Genomic DNA, 15,730 nt, shown 5'->3' with positions numbered 1-15,730 from the left:
TTTTGTGGAAGCAGAATGCCCTATATTTCTCTTGCAGAACAATGGGTGGCTTCAAATCACTGGTGACTTGGTTAGTAGCCAAGTATTTAACCACTACAGTTAGACAACTAGGCCCTGGGTTATCTGCTTAGCTGATGTGATGGGTTATGCACTGAGTTGTTAGCTATAAGGTTAGCAGTTCAAAACTAAATGGGGCTTTCTACTCCTCTAAAGAGTTACAGTCTCGATCCATCCCTAAGGAGTAGCAGTTCTACTGTTCCCTGCAGGGTTGCTATGAGTCAGAATCGACCTGATGGCAGTGAGTTTGAGTAAAATCTTAGTCCCTAAACTCTTCTTGGCCAGTGTGGAGTATTACAAATTCTGGATAACATTGCAAATAATGGGTCTTTCAGAGTGTTTAACTGTGCTCACATACAACCTGCTTAAAATCAGGAATGGTATGCCTCAGGGTTGTATGCTTTCACCACCTGTTGTATACTGAGCATATATTCTCTATGCTTAGCAAATGACCCAAGAAGCTGGGCTATGTGAAAAAGAATGCCGCATCAGCACTGGAGGAAGGCTCGTTAATAAGCTAATTTGCAGACGACACACATTGCTCACTGAAAGTGAAGAGGACTTGAAACGTGTGGATGAAGTCAAGGACTGTGACTCTCAGTGTAGATTAGACTTCAACAAGGAAACAAAATTCCTCACAACTGTATCAGTAAACAGCATCATGACAAACAGGATTCTTTTTTTTTTAATCCTTTTATTGGGGGCTCGTACAATTCTTATCACAATCCATACATCCATCCATTGTGTCAGGCACATTTATACATTTGTTGCCATCATCATCCTCAAAACATTTGCTTTCTACTTGAGCCCTTGATAGCAGCTCCTCATTTTTCCCCGTCCCTCGGGAACCCTTGATAATTTATAAATTATTATTATTTTGTCATATCTTGCACTGTCCGATGTCTCTCTTCACCCACTTTTCTGTTGTCCATCCCCCAGGGAGGAGGTTATATGTAGATCCTTGTAATTGGGTCCTCCTTTCTGCCCCACTTTCCCTCCACATTCCCGGTATCGCCACTCACACCACTGGTCCTGAAGGGATCATCTACCCAGGATTCCCTTGTTTCCAGTTCCTATCTGTACCAGTGTACATGCTCTGGTCTAGCCAGATTTGTAAGGTAGTATTGGGATCATGATAGTGCGGTGAGGAAGCATTTAAGAACTGTAAGAAAGTTGTATGTTTCATTGTTGCTACCCTACACCCTGACTGCCTCGTCTCCTCCCTGAAACCCTTCTGTAAGGGGATGTCCAGTTGCCTGCAGATGGGCTGTGGATCTCCACTCTGCACTCACATCATGATATTTTCCAACCCCCTCATAATGAGAAAGCGGGCCCATGAAGGAGGATGACAAGCAGACTCGGTGCCATGGCATGATGGTGTTGATGTATAAGATTGCACATACCATGGACTGCTAGAAGAATGGAGGAAGTACAGCCAGAATGCTCCTTGGAAACAATGTCAATAACTCAGTTTACATATTTCGGACATGTTAGTAGGAGGACTCTATTCCTGGAGGACACCATGCTTGGTAATGCAGAGGCCATTAAAAAAGAGGAAGAGACCCTCATTGAGACCCAGTGACTACAACAATGGGAGCAAACGTAGCCTGTTTGAGGATGCTGCGGGGCCAAGCAGTGTTAGACGTGGTTGTGCGTAGCGTCACTGTGGGTCAGAATCAACTTGATGGCATCTAACAGCCACAAGCTCTTCTGATGGGACAAATTATAGATAACCGCAAATAATAGACACCCCTCCCACCCGCCCCAATGCTCTACTCAGCTCTCTCCTACTCTCTGCAATTGCTGTTTCAAGTATGCGCTCAACTTTCTGACTCCGTGGCTTCCTCACTTTTAGTAGATGTTTGATAAGGAAAATAGAACCACTTGGCTTCTTACTGTCATATTTGCATCTTTACCCACCTACGCCTTCTTCTAGTGGAGGTCAGCTGCTTCTACCTGAGCCCTAAATCCCACCCCTTTGCAAGGAACTCTATTATGAATACTTTTTTTCTGTAAAAACAACTGCCCCCTTTTGTTCTGGTTCTTTCCAAACCATAATTAAGTCATGACACCTTCATCTTAGAGCAAATCAAAAACCTTCAACCCCACTGCCTTCCAAGGTACTACTTATATCATCTTCCCTTCATAGCCAAACGTAATCTCTGCTCTACCACAGGATAGTTTCCAGAATTTTGGGATACTTCTGTTCCTTGGCGCCCTGGTGGTTCTGGGTTCCATGTTGGGCTGCTAACGAGGACAGCAGTTCAAAACTACCAGCTTGCTCCTCAGGGGAAAGATGAGGCATTCCACTCCCATAGAGAGTTCTACCCTGTCCTTTAAGGTTGCTGTGAATCAGAATCTCCTTGATGGCAGTGAGTTTGGAGAGACTTTGGTCTCTTCCTTGGCTGGAGCTCTCAACAGCATGTAAGCGTGTAGTTCTCGCCTACTCTCCTAGGTTTTAGCAGGCGCACACACTCATCTCACACTTTGCTGCCTGAATTTCTGAGGCCGCCAATAGCCTACCAACTAAGTTAGGCACTTCTTTAAATTGACCATTAAGTTTTGAGTTTCTTGGGGTTTCCCCAAGATCCTCTTTTCTTCTGCTATAATCTCTACCCGGACAGTCTCAAATAGTACCATGGCTTTCATTAGGAACATGCTGTCACCTCACATGTTTGTGTCTAGACCTCTCTTCTGAATCTGAATTGTTGGGGTTGTGATCTAGACTTACATCGTCATCTCTTCAGCATCACCACTTGGTTTGCTTGAAAGTAATTCAAACTTAGCATTTTTAAATTGAAACGTCTTCTGGGATTCCCTTTCTAATTAAATGGCATCACTGTCCATCTGGTTGTTCACATCCGGGACCTGAGAGTCATTCTTTATTCTCATCTCTTATATTCACCCAACATCTAGGTGCTGTTGCATGTACCAACCACGTCTTTCCCTTCCCCAGAACTCCTCTTTAGCCACACTGTCCCTACCATTTCCCAGCTTCTGTCATGTTTGCATGAGCACAATAGGAGTTATTTTTCCTTTCTAAAGCCCTGACTCTCTAATCCATTTCCCTGTTACAATCAAAATATCGTAAGTAATAATAATATAACTGTGTCATCTCCCTGCTTACAGTCTCTTGATAGTTTCCCATAACCCTAGAATAAGATTCAGATTTTAAATTGTGCATTACGTGAAGGTTTACAGAGTAGCTCATCAGTATTATGTTCAACAATTCTTACACACTTTGTGTGTATTGCAGTCCCTTTGATGTCTCATTAATTTTGTTTGTTTGTTTTGAAATCCTTTTGTTGGGGCTCGTACGGCTCTTATCACAATCCACACATCCATCCATTGTGCCAAGCACATTTATACATTTGTTGCCATCATCATCCTCCAAACATTTGCTTTCTACTTGAGCCCTTGGTACCAGCTCATATTTCCCCTCCCTCCCCGTCTCCCTCACGAACCCTTGATAATTTATAATTATTATTATTTTGTCATGTCTTGCAGTGTTTGATTTCTCCCTTCCCCCAGGGAGGGGGTTATGTATAGATCCTCGTGATCAGTTCCCCCTTTCTGCCCCAGCCACCCTCCACGCTCCTGGTATCACCATGATGCATCATCAGTTGTCACACTTCCTCCTTGGTTTTCCTGTTTCCTTCCCTACTGGTCTCCCAACCCTCAACATTCTGCCCTTTGGCAAAGTGAATGTGGTCTCCACGGCCCCTGTCTACATCTTTAAATTCACCTATTTGACAGTCTTGCGGCTTCCTGCTTCTGCAGCCATCTTGGATTCTCGTTTTGTGACCAATCCAACCTCTTTGCCACCTCAGAACTTCCTATTCCACCTGAAATGTTCGCCATTCACTTTCGCAACTAATTCTTAGTCATCCTTAGATCTGTGATCAGACATCATTTTCCCTATGAAGTGTTGTTTAACTGACAAACTCGTTTTCCACTCTGATGGCACCTTACTGGAAAACAAGACTGGAAGCTATACTCTGCTAACTAGAGCGGGATGTTTTCTTGGTAGTAGTAATGAGCACATTGGCTTTGCCTCTAACCCACAGGGGGAAACTCACTTGCCCTGACTTCTTTAAATCACCTATGCAGGCAGCAGTAATAATTCTTAGTGTATAAATTGTGCTTTTTGTAGCACCGTTATTTCTATATTATCTGTTCACCTTCAAAACAAGCTCGTGAGGCATCCAGTGCAGAAATGCTAACTCCGTGTTCCCCATGAGGAAGTGGGGACAGGGAAAATGATAACTTAGGTAGGCGGTGCTCCGTGGCCATCTTTGATATCTAGCCTGTGGGTCTTTGCAATACACTGTTCGATCATAGGAATAGCATAAATGTGTATCCAAGGGCCAAAATGCTTGTGGTTTGGCATCTCAAATTTTCTTCAGAATCAGTAAAAAATACTTCTTTACTATTCTAGCTTGAAATTCAGAGCCATCCATTTTTTGAATCACTCAGCTGGACTGACCTTGTACAAAAGAAGATTCCACCACCATTTAATCCTAATGTGGTATGTATCTATCCAAACATTTTCTAAAAAATAATGTAGTGGGAGGGAGGGGAAAAAAAGAGGAGCTTATACCAGGGGTTCAAGTAGAAAGAAAATGTTTTTGGAAATGATAATAGCAACATATATACAAATATGCTTGATACAATTGATGTGTGAAATATTATAAGAGCTGTAAAAAACCCAATAAAATGATTTTTAAAATAATAATGTAACTAGTTCATTATAATTGTAGCAAGAGATCTCAAAATCTGACCTCCATGAATTGGAGTTAGTACCTCACTATTTCTGAGATATTCCTTTTCAGAGGACCAGTAAAGTATGATTATATTAGATTGATGAAAATATCTTCCAGCTTAGTAATTGTAGAGTGTTTTTATGAAGCATGTTTTTTAAAGGTGCCAACCCATTATTTTTTAATGTAAATTAATTATTCGGTTTACAATATTCTTACCTGCTAAATCAACAAGCATATAAGTAACATTGATATGCATTTTTTCAAGATTTACATAAAGCCAGGTACAGACAAGCAGAGTTAATGGTAATATGACAGTGTTCCATAGTTATGCGTTCACAGCATTAACAAGATTGAAAGGTTTTGGAATACCGTATATACTTGAGTATAAGCCAACCTGAATATCAGCCAAGGCAACTAATTTTACCACAAAAACTGCATTAAAATGTGCTGGAAAAAATCGGTGTATACACAAGTATATGCGGTAAATGCATAACCCTAGGGGAATTCATATTAATCATCCCTGGGCCAGTAATGATACTAACTGTTGCTGAATGCCTATGCACCGGTCACACAGTACACAATTTACTCTTCCAATAAGCTACCAAGTTATTAATTTTGTTATTACTCAGTGCATTTTATAAGTGAGGAAACAGAAACTCAAAGATGTCATAAAAGTAGGTAAAAAGCAGAAGAGCAAGGATGTAAATTTGCTCCTACTTCTATTTCATTATTCTTTCTGTCAAACATACTACCTTTCTGATCCAGTACATGAGAATGACATCCTTATCCTATTATATGGAAGCATAGTCGTTAAGGATTTTGTAACATCATTATCGCTGCAAAAATGTAACTAAAGATGGGAAAAGAATATAAACCCACATTGGGGTGGCAGAATGTTAGATGAATTGTTTTTTATTTAAAGATTTGCTGTTGCTGTAAAATTTAGTACTTTTTAAATGTTAGAGCAGGATAATGACATATACTGCAGAAAAGTATTATTTGATCTACCCAGTCTGTTGATACATAGCTCACTGTTGTTATTAGGTGCCGTCAACTCGTAATGATCAACTCATGTCAACCCCATGTCAACAAAACAGCTCGACCCATCCTGTGCTAGCTTCACAGTTGTTACGTATTAGTAGATCTGACATTACACACTTTTTTACATTATGATATTTATAGGCGGAATTATTTCATGTAGCTATCCAAAGCTGATTAGGAAGGACAAGTTCTGTCCCTGATTTCTAAAGGTTATACTAGGAACCCAGGACTCTTCTATTTTTTCTTTGAGAGTCATTACATTTAGGTATTGTCAGAGAAATGAGTCCTCTAACACTAAGGCGTTATGGACTCCTTCTAAGCAACTTTGGAAATAGCATTGATTTCAGTCAGCTACTGTCAGATTTGAATCTTGCTCTTCTCTTCAGTATCTCATTAGAGTTTAAGTTGTTAACCCCTCTAAGCCCTTAATTTACTTTTTCATGGCATACGTTATGAGACTTAATTTAGATGATACTTGTAAAGCATCTGAGTGTGTTTCCAGGTGTAGGCACTCGATCAATATCAGTTCCCTTCTTCCTTTCCTTATGTATGGGGTTTGTCAGTTAAATACACCTAGGCATTTAGGTAGACTATACAAATAAATATGCCCTCAAGAAAATTACAGTTAAAGAGAAAGAATGTATGTACAAAGAAGTTAAATAACTCTGTGTATTAGGCATTCTGATATATGGATTGAATTGAAATATATAATGTGGGGAGCAACAAAACAGAGAGTGTATCGCTATAGCTCCAGAGGAAACGTAGCTGACAGAGATTATCTTCAATATGTATTCTTTCTAACTGTCAACAAACTGAATTCATTGATATTTCAATCTGGTTGGTGTTTTAAATTTTAAATAGGATTAGTCACTTGAAAGGGGGATAGTTGGGTTATTGAACATACTCGGCTTTAGTATTTCTATGATAAATGCTTCTAGCACTTAATGGGAGTAGTTTAAGAAAATGCTATAAAGTATTTATATGTATAAGTATTTACTTCAGTTACATGTGTCCACATAGTCTTTGTTATGAAAGTATCAGAATCCATTTTCCTGTTAAAGTAGATAAAATGAGTATATCTGGATTTTTTTATTTAATCCTTATAGTTAGGTTTACATAACCAAATATTTATCTCATCTCAAGAAGTAGATCTCTCAATTTCATTCATTCAAGAATTGCTACTGAAAACAGGTCAACAGAGGACATAGTAGAGCCACTCCTTAGGGCTCCAAGACAATCTTTCTAGGAGCAGACAACCGCAAACAGGGGAGTAGCACTGGGCTACTTCAAGGAACCCTGGGGCACTGAGGTTGTGTACTCACCTACTAAGCAAGAGGTCAGGGGGCTGAACGCCCCTCCTCTAGAGAAAGAGCTGGTGATCGATCTGCACCTGTCAGAAATGTATTCCAGCTCTTCAATGAGGAAGAGGCGTCCACAAAGAATAGCTAGAATCACTGCTAAAACAAACAGAAAGAATGGGTAGAAAGAATTCTTTTACCTTATCCGTCCCCTTCTCATGACCTTGAGAAACTAAGGAGTTCAACAAAATTTATGTGAGTGACATTCTGATCTGAGACTTTTAGGTAGCTAAACCAGAAACTAGGGGTTGTCCCTCTACACGCTAAGGCCTCCCTTCCCTCTTTACCGGAAGTTGGAAGCCGATCAAAGCTAGAGGCCATGCACAAATTCAGACCTTTGAGCCAGGAAACCAGTACCCTTGGGAGGGCCCCAATCTAGGCCAGTTGGGCTTCATTCAGCCCATGGGGTCAACCAGTACCATCAACCACACCTCCCAGTGGAGAGCCCTGAAAAGCCAGTGTCAGAAGCCCACTGTCCTCTTTTCCACTGCTCCCTGGCCGAGCTGCGGTGTCTCTGCCTCAGGTGGCCACATGTGGGGGTGAAGTGCCCTGAGGGTGCCTGTGTAAACCTGAAACTTCCTCTATCCTGTATCCAAACTCACTTGGATCACAAACTAGGCTTCTTTGAGAGACCAACGACTGAGGTATTTCCCACCTGAGGAATCTAACAAGACCAGCACAGTTGTTTCTCAGGAAGACGGAGTCAAGAGGGAGTGGCTAATTTAGCATTACTCCTCTTCTTCGATGTAGTGCCTAGTGATGGAGACAAAGGTATAACCCTGTAAACACAATGCCAGCACTCTCTGAGGCTAATAAATAGGTTGACAGAAAACAAACAAACAAAAAAGAAAGAAATGTATTCCAGGTGCAACCTGCCTCATTAACATATCTGCCTCTAATGTTGCCTTTTCAACATCCTGGAGGTGAGCTTATGATACATAGGATCATGATACCAGAGCATAACATGGACATCATTACATAATACTGAGAATCAAGGCCCAGCCAAGTTGACACAGTTCATCCCGTAACATTGACCTTTGGCTCCCCCCAAACGTATGTTCTTATTATATGTAAACTACCTTTACCCCATCATGTACCAAAAATTTTCAAACCACTCTAAGTTTGAGATCTCCTGAGGGGAAATTCTTCTTCATCGGTGAACCTGTAAAATCTAGAATAAAAGTTAACTGTTTCCAGAGTACAGTGGTGGAAGAAGCATCAGCCACAGGTAGAGATTTCCCTGTTACATGTAGAAGACCTAACCGGCATGAAGACCAAAAACAACAGACCCATTTTCCTTAGCTCTCCAGGACCTTCCCTCCAGACACGGGGTGCTGGCCATGCTCGCTGGGTTCTGGGTGAAGACCCCTCCTCCTTGGGCTACAGCTCTACTTTGCAGACCCACTAGGACAGCAGCTCCATCTCAGCCGTGGGAGGCCCTGTCCATGCAGTGCAACTGAGTGTAACCCCATCCCCTCACCATGGCAGGCCCAGTTCTTCTGCCCCCTGGGCATAGCAGCCCCACCTCTTCAACTTAGGGCAGCCAAGGTGGCCCCATCCCCCATGCATTCATGAACTGCAACCCCAGAACTGAGTTGGTGAAGAGCGGACTCCGAAACCTAGTGGACTGTGAGTTCATCCCTTGAAACCCCAGAGGCCATGGTGTCAGCCTTTGAGACCCAAACTAAAAATAAATAAAACTTACTGCCACTGAGTCAGTTCTAACTCACAGGGACCCTACAGAACAGGGTAGAACTGTGCCTGTGAGTTTCCGGGACTGTTTAGCGGTTGGTGGTAGTAGAAAGTCCTGTCTTTCTCCCAAGAAGTGACGGGTGGTTTTGAACTGTCGACCTTATGGATCGCAGCCCAATTCATAACCGCTATACCACTATGATTCAAAGCCCTTCTTTCTTGAGTTCCTTGTCTTTTCAGCTTCTGCTTCTTGGTTCCGTAATCTCTCAGCCACTCAGGACTCTTAACGTGGCCCAGGTTCTATTAGCTCAAACAATTGTTGCAAAGATCTTTAGCTCTATTGATAGGAGGTACCATGTTGTATGTGTCAGCCAGCCCAGCTCCTCCAACAAGCACCCAGAAACTCCCCAGTCCTAGAACCAAATTCTGTCTCAGTTTTCTAGTGCAAGAATTAAAGCACTTGGCTGCTGACCGGAAGGTCAGCTCTGCAGCAGACAAACGTAACAATCTACTTCTGTAACAATTGATAGCCTTGGAAACCCTGTGAACAGACTTTATCCTATGGGGTCATTAGGAGTCCCAGTCAACTTGACCGCAGCGGGTTATGTAGCACTATCAATACAGAAATACCAGCTCGTGGATGGCTTTCAAGAGCAGAAATTCATTCCCTCACAGGTTAGGAGGCTTAAAGTCGGGGCTCTAGGATTTCTCTCCGTATCAACTCTGGAGGGAAGACCCTAGTTTCCTTTGAACACCTGTGGAGATCTTGTTGGCATCAATCTTACCCTGTGTTTAGGAGGTTCAGGGTACATAGATGAGCTCTGTTCCCCACTTTCTTGTTGATAAGAGGTCCCTCTGATCTCTGCTCACTTGTTTAATACCTTTCTTCTCTCACAAGAGATCAATTTAAGGTACAGTCTACTTTTGTAGATTATAGCCCCAGTGGTGTAGTGGTTACACATTGGGCTGCCATCCTCTTGGTCTGCAGTTCAAAACCACCATCAGCTCCTGGACTTTCTACTCAGTAAATAGTCTTGGAAACCCACAGAGGGTCACTATGAGGCAGCATTGCCTGGATGGCAGTGAGTTTGGGTTTTTGGTTTATCCTACCTCATTAACATAACATAAAAGGTTAGGATTTACAATACATATGATTATGATATAAAATCTAAAACTGGAGAATATATAAACATAATATTGGAATCACGGCCTAGCCCTGTTGACATGCAGCTAAGAGGGGAACACAATGCAATTTATAACAAAAGTGGAAATGATAATGGTATGCTTTTGATGTTTCAGGCCGGACCAGATGACATCCGAAACTTCGATGCAGCGTTTACAGAAGAAGCCGTCCCCTACTCTGTGTGCGTGTCTTCTGACTACTCTGTAGTGAACGCCAGCGTACTAGAGGCCGACGATGCATTCATCGGCTTCTCCTATGCGCCTCCTTCAGAAGACTTATTTTTGTGAACAATTTGCCATTTGGAAAACATCGAAAAAATATAAGCCTGTGGATGGGACTCTGAAATTCCTTCTGGTGTGAATCTATAAAAGCGATGTCTAACTAGTGCCTCCTTTTTACTGTAATGTTGAAAACTATGAAATCTGTACCTTCTGCTGTGTGCAGAGAACTAGGGCATTTCACGGAGCTAAATTTTGGATTAAAATTTGTATTCTTGTTTATTAAGCTTATTTTTTAAAAGAAATTTTAAAAGCTATTCTCTTAGCATTAACCTATTTTTTTAAAAAAGACTCTTTTGCTATTGACTGTTTCTTCCCTCTAAGTTTACACTAACCTCTGCCCAAAATAGACTGATTTTCAATAACCTGTTTCAGCTCAATTAATATATGTATTACCAACTTTGTAACTCTACTATGGCTTTTGTTTTCAAATCAGAGCTATGCAATTGGTACATGGTTGTTTAAGAAACAATATCCTTTACATTTAATCACTGTTTGAAATCAAGTCACTGTAGGATTGAAATATAGAGAATAATTAGCATATTGGAATACCATTCATTTTTGTAGATTGTTTAAAGATAAACAAATGGAAATTCTTGGCTTTTGAAATACCAATTCAAGTTGGTGGGCAAAAATGTTTCCCTCTGGAAGAAAAGGAGAAAATCATTAAAATTTTAAATATATTCCCAGAGATATGAAGAACAATAAGTACTGCTGGGAATCTTTTTAGGTGGTGCCAAAAGTGAGTGTTTCTGTGTCATGTATTTATATTACAAGTATAGTCTATTTATTTTCACATTGTTAGTTTTTGGTCTTGTGAATGTTTAATACACTGTAAAGTTGGTCTAAATCTTGGCATTTGCTTTTGCAAATAACTATTTATCTTCCTAATTGGTTAATAAGTAAAAAAAATAGAGCTTCTTAGAGTATTTACCTTATTGAAAATTAAAATGTGAGTTTCAAATTCTGGGTCAGTAGAAAGATATATTGTATCATTATGACATACTAAAAGTTAAAAATAATTAAGCAAATGCTTATATAGGATCTTAAGTCTTTCAGAAAAAGTAAAAAGAACTGACCTTAAAATTATTACCTAGCAACTAACTTGTACACTTGTAAAAGAATAATTACAGAAAAACTTTTTTTAAAAGGCTTAACTTGGAATTCTGTTTAAGCTTAGTTTGGTGTGAAGGTTGTTCGGGTTACTTGGAAACATTCTAAGTGAAAGCATGTAGTGTCCCAGTTTTGGTGCTTTAAGAATGAACATTCCTTCAATGTATTTGTCTTAAGAAAGAAATCACAAAATATATGACGTCAATCCCCTTGGGCTTAAAAAGGTTCAGCAGAATGGGAGGAGGGATGGAGTACATTTTTAAATAAATGCTATTTACATCCAATACACTGAGTCTCTTCAGAGATAAGACCTTAATATTTACACTGTATTTAGTTTATTTGGCACTACTGTAAGTAACTTGTGCAAATTCTACTTTATATACAGTTCTTTACTTATTATAGAAAAAAAACTAGCTTCTTGTATAATTTCTTCTTCAGCCACTGCTTAAACTGCCAAAAATGGAAGTGCAATATTGTATATTTTTAAGAACAAATTTTAAATAAACTTTTGATGTTTCTCAGATCCCAAAATCTACATAGCTAATAAAATTTGAAATAAGATTAATGACCAACTACATCTGTCATCATTTGAAATTCATACAATAATACAATTAATACAAGAAATTATTATAAAAATAAATTATATGATGAAGAAAAGTACAAAGTATTAACAGGAAATATATGGGGATACACGTAAATTGCAAAATTTTCCAAGTTGATTTGTAATATCACAGGCAAAATCCAGATTTAAAGTTTATCTGTTCTCTAATATTTTCTAAATATTTATGCCTTTGGAAGACTTGAATAATTTCATGATTAAAATATATTCATTGGTGTAAATGACAATTCTTCATGTTATATATGTATATAGCTCAAATTTTATTGCAAACAGTATAGTATAGTGCTTTCTAAACCCATACAGAAAATTATAAACTTTATTTGGAAGTATTAATTACTTAGATACAGCAGCAGTTAAAATGCATTACTAGGAGTAGGTTTCAAAAAGCTCTTGGAAAAATTCCATTGTCTTTTCATTTCATTTTTTCCAAAGGGACTTTGAAGTTCCCTTCTACATCCAAAACCAAACTCTCTGCCATCAAATCAATTCCAACTTATAACAACTTTCTGTATGATTTCCCAGACTCTAAATCTTTAGGAGAGCAGACAGCCTCATATTTCTCCCTAAGAGTGACTGGTTGAACCTCCAACGTTGCGGTTAGCTGCCAACGCTTACCAAATAGCACTGCTAGGGCTCTGTGTTAGACGGGGTTCTCAGAGCAAAGGTTCTCAACCTTCCTAACAACCCTTTCATACAGTTCCTCATGGTGGTGACCCCACAACTATAAAATTATTTTTGTTGCTACTTTTATCACTGTCATTTTGCTACTGTTCTGAAACAGACAACCTCTATGAAAGGGTCGTTCAACCCCCAGAGGGGTCGCAACCCACAGGTTGAGAGCCGCTGCTCTAGAGAAATTAAACCAGGACACTTATGATTTTAGGTAGATAGATTTGCTAATTAGTCCACACAGCAGTACAGAAGTCTCAGTTCAACTCACTTTCATGGACCAGTTAATATGCTGGAAGTCCTTCAACTCATGATGGCTTCTGGGTCCAAGGTCAAGGAAGCAGACAGCTGAGTCTTGTGCAATGCAGTCAGAGTACACTCACAGGCAGCAAACAGCAGGGCTGGTCACCAACAGTCAGGAGCTTAGCGGAGCAGGCCTGGATGGGATGTTGAATTCAAGCAGTGCAAGATGACAGGATCCACAAGCCTTAAGCTCAAGCAATGTACACACCAGCAGCAAGGTGAAGCAGGTCTTGAAGGAACCTCAAGCTCTAGCAATAGGTTACACAGGTTGGCTGTCCCACAGGTAGGATAGCTCACAAGTTGAGGCAGAAAACTAGCTAAATCAGCCGCACACTGTTCTGATCACCAGAGAGCAAGGGGCAGGCCTTGCCAAGCCATTTATATCTTTGCCCTCCAATCAAACTGCAACTTGATTAATCCCACATGTTCCTATTGGCCAGGTTGGCACAACAAACCTACTTATCACAGGCTCCTTCTTTAATATACCAAAATATTTTTTTAATTTAAGAAATTTACCAGGGGTGTGAGGGGCAAGGCTGGTAGAGTGGAGGGTGAGTGGGTTGGATAGGGGGTACTGATTAAAAGGATCCACATGTGACCTCCTCCCTGGGAGATGGACGGCAGAGAAGGGGGGGGGGAGGGAGACTCCGGATGGGGCAAGATATGACAAAATAACAATCTGTGGATTATCAAGGGCTCATGAAGGAGGAGGGAGTGGCGAGGGAGGGGGGAAAAAAAAGAGGACCTGATGCAGAGGGCTTAAGTGGAGAGCAAATGCTTTGAGAGTGATTAGGGCAAAGAATGTACGGATGTGCTTTATAAAATTGATGTATGTATATGTGTGGATGTGCTAAGAGTTGTATGAGCCCCTAATAAAATGTAAAGAAAAGAAAAAAAATTTACAAAAGGAGCCAACAAATACTAGTCAGATACAATTTCAACCATGGTAAATTTTTAATAGTGAATTAAGCATTCTAAATTTATCACTATAAAATACAATTACCAACATCTTTTTAGTGTGTGCCATTAACTGGTACAATGATTATCCACAGACAGGATCATATTATAAAATATAATTTATGATATATTACAAAACTAAAAAATATTTTTAACAAAATATGTTGAACATTATTTGAGATCCCATGTTCTATCTGGGAAGTGGAAGTGTGCAGGAAGATTTTTGATACACTGGAATGGTTTCTTCACTAATGCATGTCAAAATTGATAATTTTTCAGATATGCAATTTTGATGTTAGGTTTTTTTTATGTGCAATTTTCTGCCACCTGCCTTTTATTGTGGATTTTATGTTTGAGTTTGGGTCTTTTGCAGCTTATTCCATATACCATCATTTTGTGCCAATGCTGCAAAGGGTTTACTGCTATGAAAAGATTGCAGTTCTACTTTTTTTCTTTTGTCCACCAACATTGAGAAATTGCTGACTTCTATTGATAGCATTGAAATTTGAGAATCATTTACTGTTTTTGTCTTGTCGATATTGTAGTCATTTGTTATCTTTAAAATACAACCTTTATGAACAACCCATTGTAATATGATTGAGCTATTGGTATTATGTATTAATTATATCTCTTTATATATCTATAGACCTAGATATATAGACATTCTTTAGTCATTAAAAAGACCCAGGCATAAAGGTAATCCTCATTTTGCTGTTTTATTCTATATTATGCTGGCTTTTACAGCAGTTAAACCAGGAAGAAAATGTGTTTCAAAATGTATATTTGCCTACAATATATCTAAAATCAAAATACAAAACAATATAAAGCAACATTGCACACAGGAAAAGGCCAGTAGAGAATCAGAAGTTAAAAGTGATATTTACAGCAGTGATTTAGCAAAATGATCCTAGCAAAAGTCAAACTCAGTGCCATCAACTTGACTCTGGTTCAGCAATTCCACAGGACAGAGTAGAACTGCTCCATACAACGTCTGAAGCTGGAGGTCTTTAAGGGAGCAGACAGCCCATCTTTCCCCTCAGGGCTCAAACTACTAACCCTGCAGTAAACTCATCGCAACCCACTACACCACCAGGGCTCCTTCAGATGATCTTACAAAAGAAAAATAGACATATTTTTACATTTTATGTAGGAAGTGATGGGTGACTTTGTATCTTTTAAATATATAATTCACCTATCAGACAATGTAGCCATTCAGTCATTAAGAGTTGTGCAGTCATCACAAATTCAGGGCATTTTCTTCTCATAATATTGCTAGCTCCTTATTCCCACCCATCCCCAACCTCTCCTGTTATGCCCCTAGTCAATTGTTAATCCAGTTACTGTCTGTAGTTTGACCTGTTCTGGATTTCATATGCAGAAAATCATGCAAAACATGAAGCAAATAAAAACCTAAAGACAAACTCGAATCAAAAAGCCGAACGAAAATAGTAACAACTGAAATAACTTTAAAATGGGTCCTAAGGAAGATCAAATGACAAGGTGTTACATGTTAACCTAACTACATCGGTCACAATCAACTTCACAATGCTCTCCCAGAGCAAAGCTACTGACACATGCCTTGACTGTGGTCACAGGAAATGCACCACAGGTTTAATACCTGAGGGGCCCTGCAAATGGATTTTGGACTTCCACTGCCATCCATCGCCATCTGTAAACCAGGTGTGAGCTCTGTTCCA

General features: G+C 39.8%; 1 protein-coding gene across 1 annotated transcript in view; it reads left to right on the top strand.

Annotated features, from left to right (window-relative positions):
• SGK3 (serum/glucocorticoid regulated kinase family member 3) overlaps positions 1-12,020 on the top strand; it is a 77,469-nt gene extending 65,449 nt beyond the window's left edge. The window contains exons 17-18 of the mRNA XM_075549610.1: positions 4,496-4,585; positions 10,211-12,020. Coding sequence (XP_075405725.1) covers positions 4,496-4,585; positions 10,211-10,381 — 261 coding nt within the window. The 3' untranslated portion in view covers positions 10,382-12,020. The remainder of the gene's footprint in view (positions 1-4,495; positions 4,586-10,210) is intronic.
• Positions 12,021-15,730: the final 3,710 nt, after the last annotated feature.

This window comes from Tenrec ecaudatus, chromosome 5, assembly GCF_050624435.1.
Source record: "Tenrec ecaudatus isolate mTenEca1 chromosome 5, mTenEca1.hap1, whole genome shotgun sequence".
Taxonomy (NCBI): Eukaryota; Metazoa; Chordata; class Mammalia; order Afrosoricida; family Tenrecidae; genus Tenrec; species Tenrec ecaudatus.
This window is presented reverse-complemented; position numbering and strand designations above follow the sequence as displayed.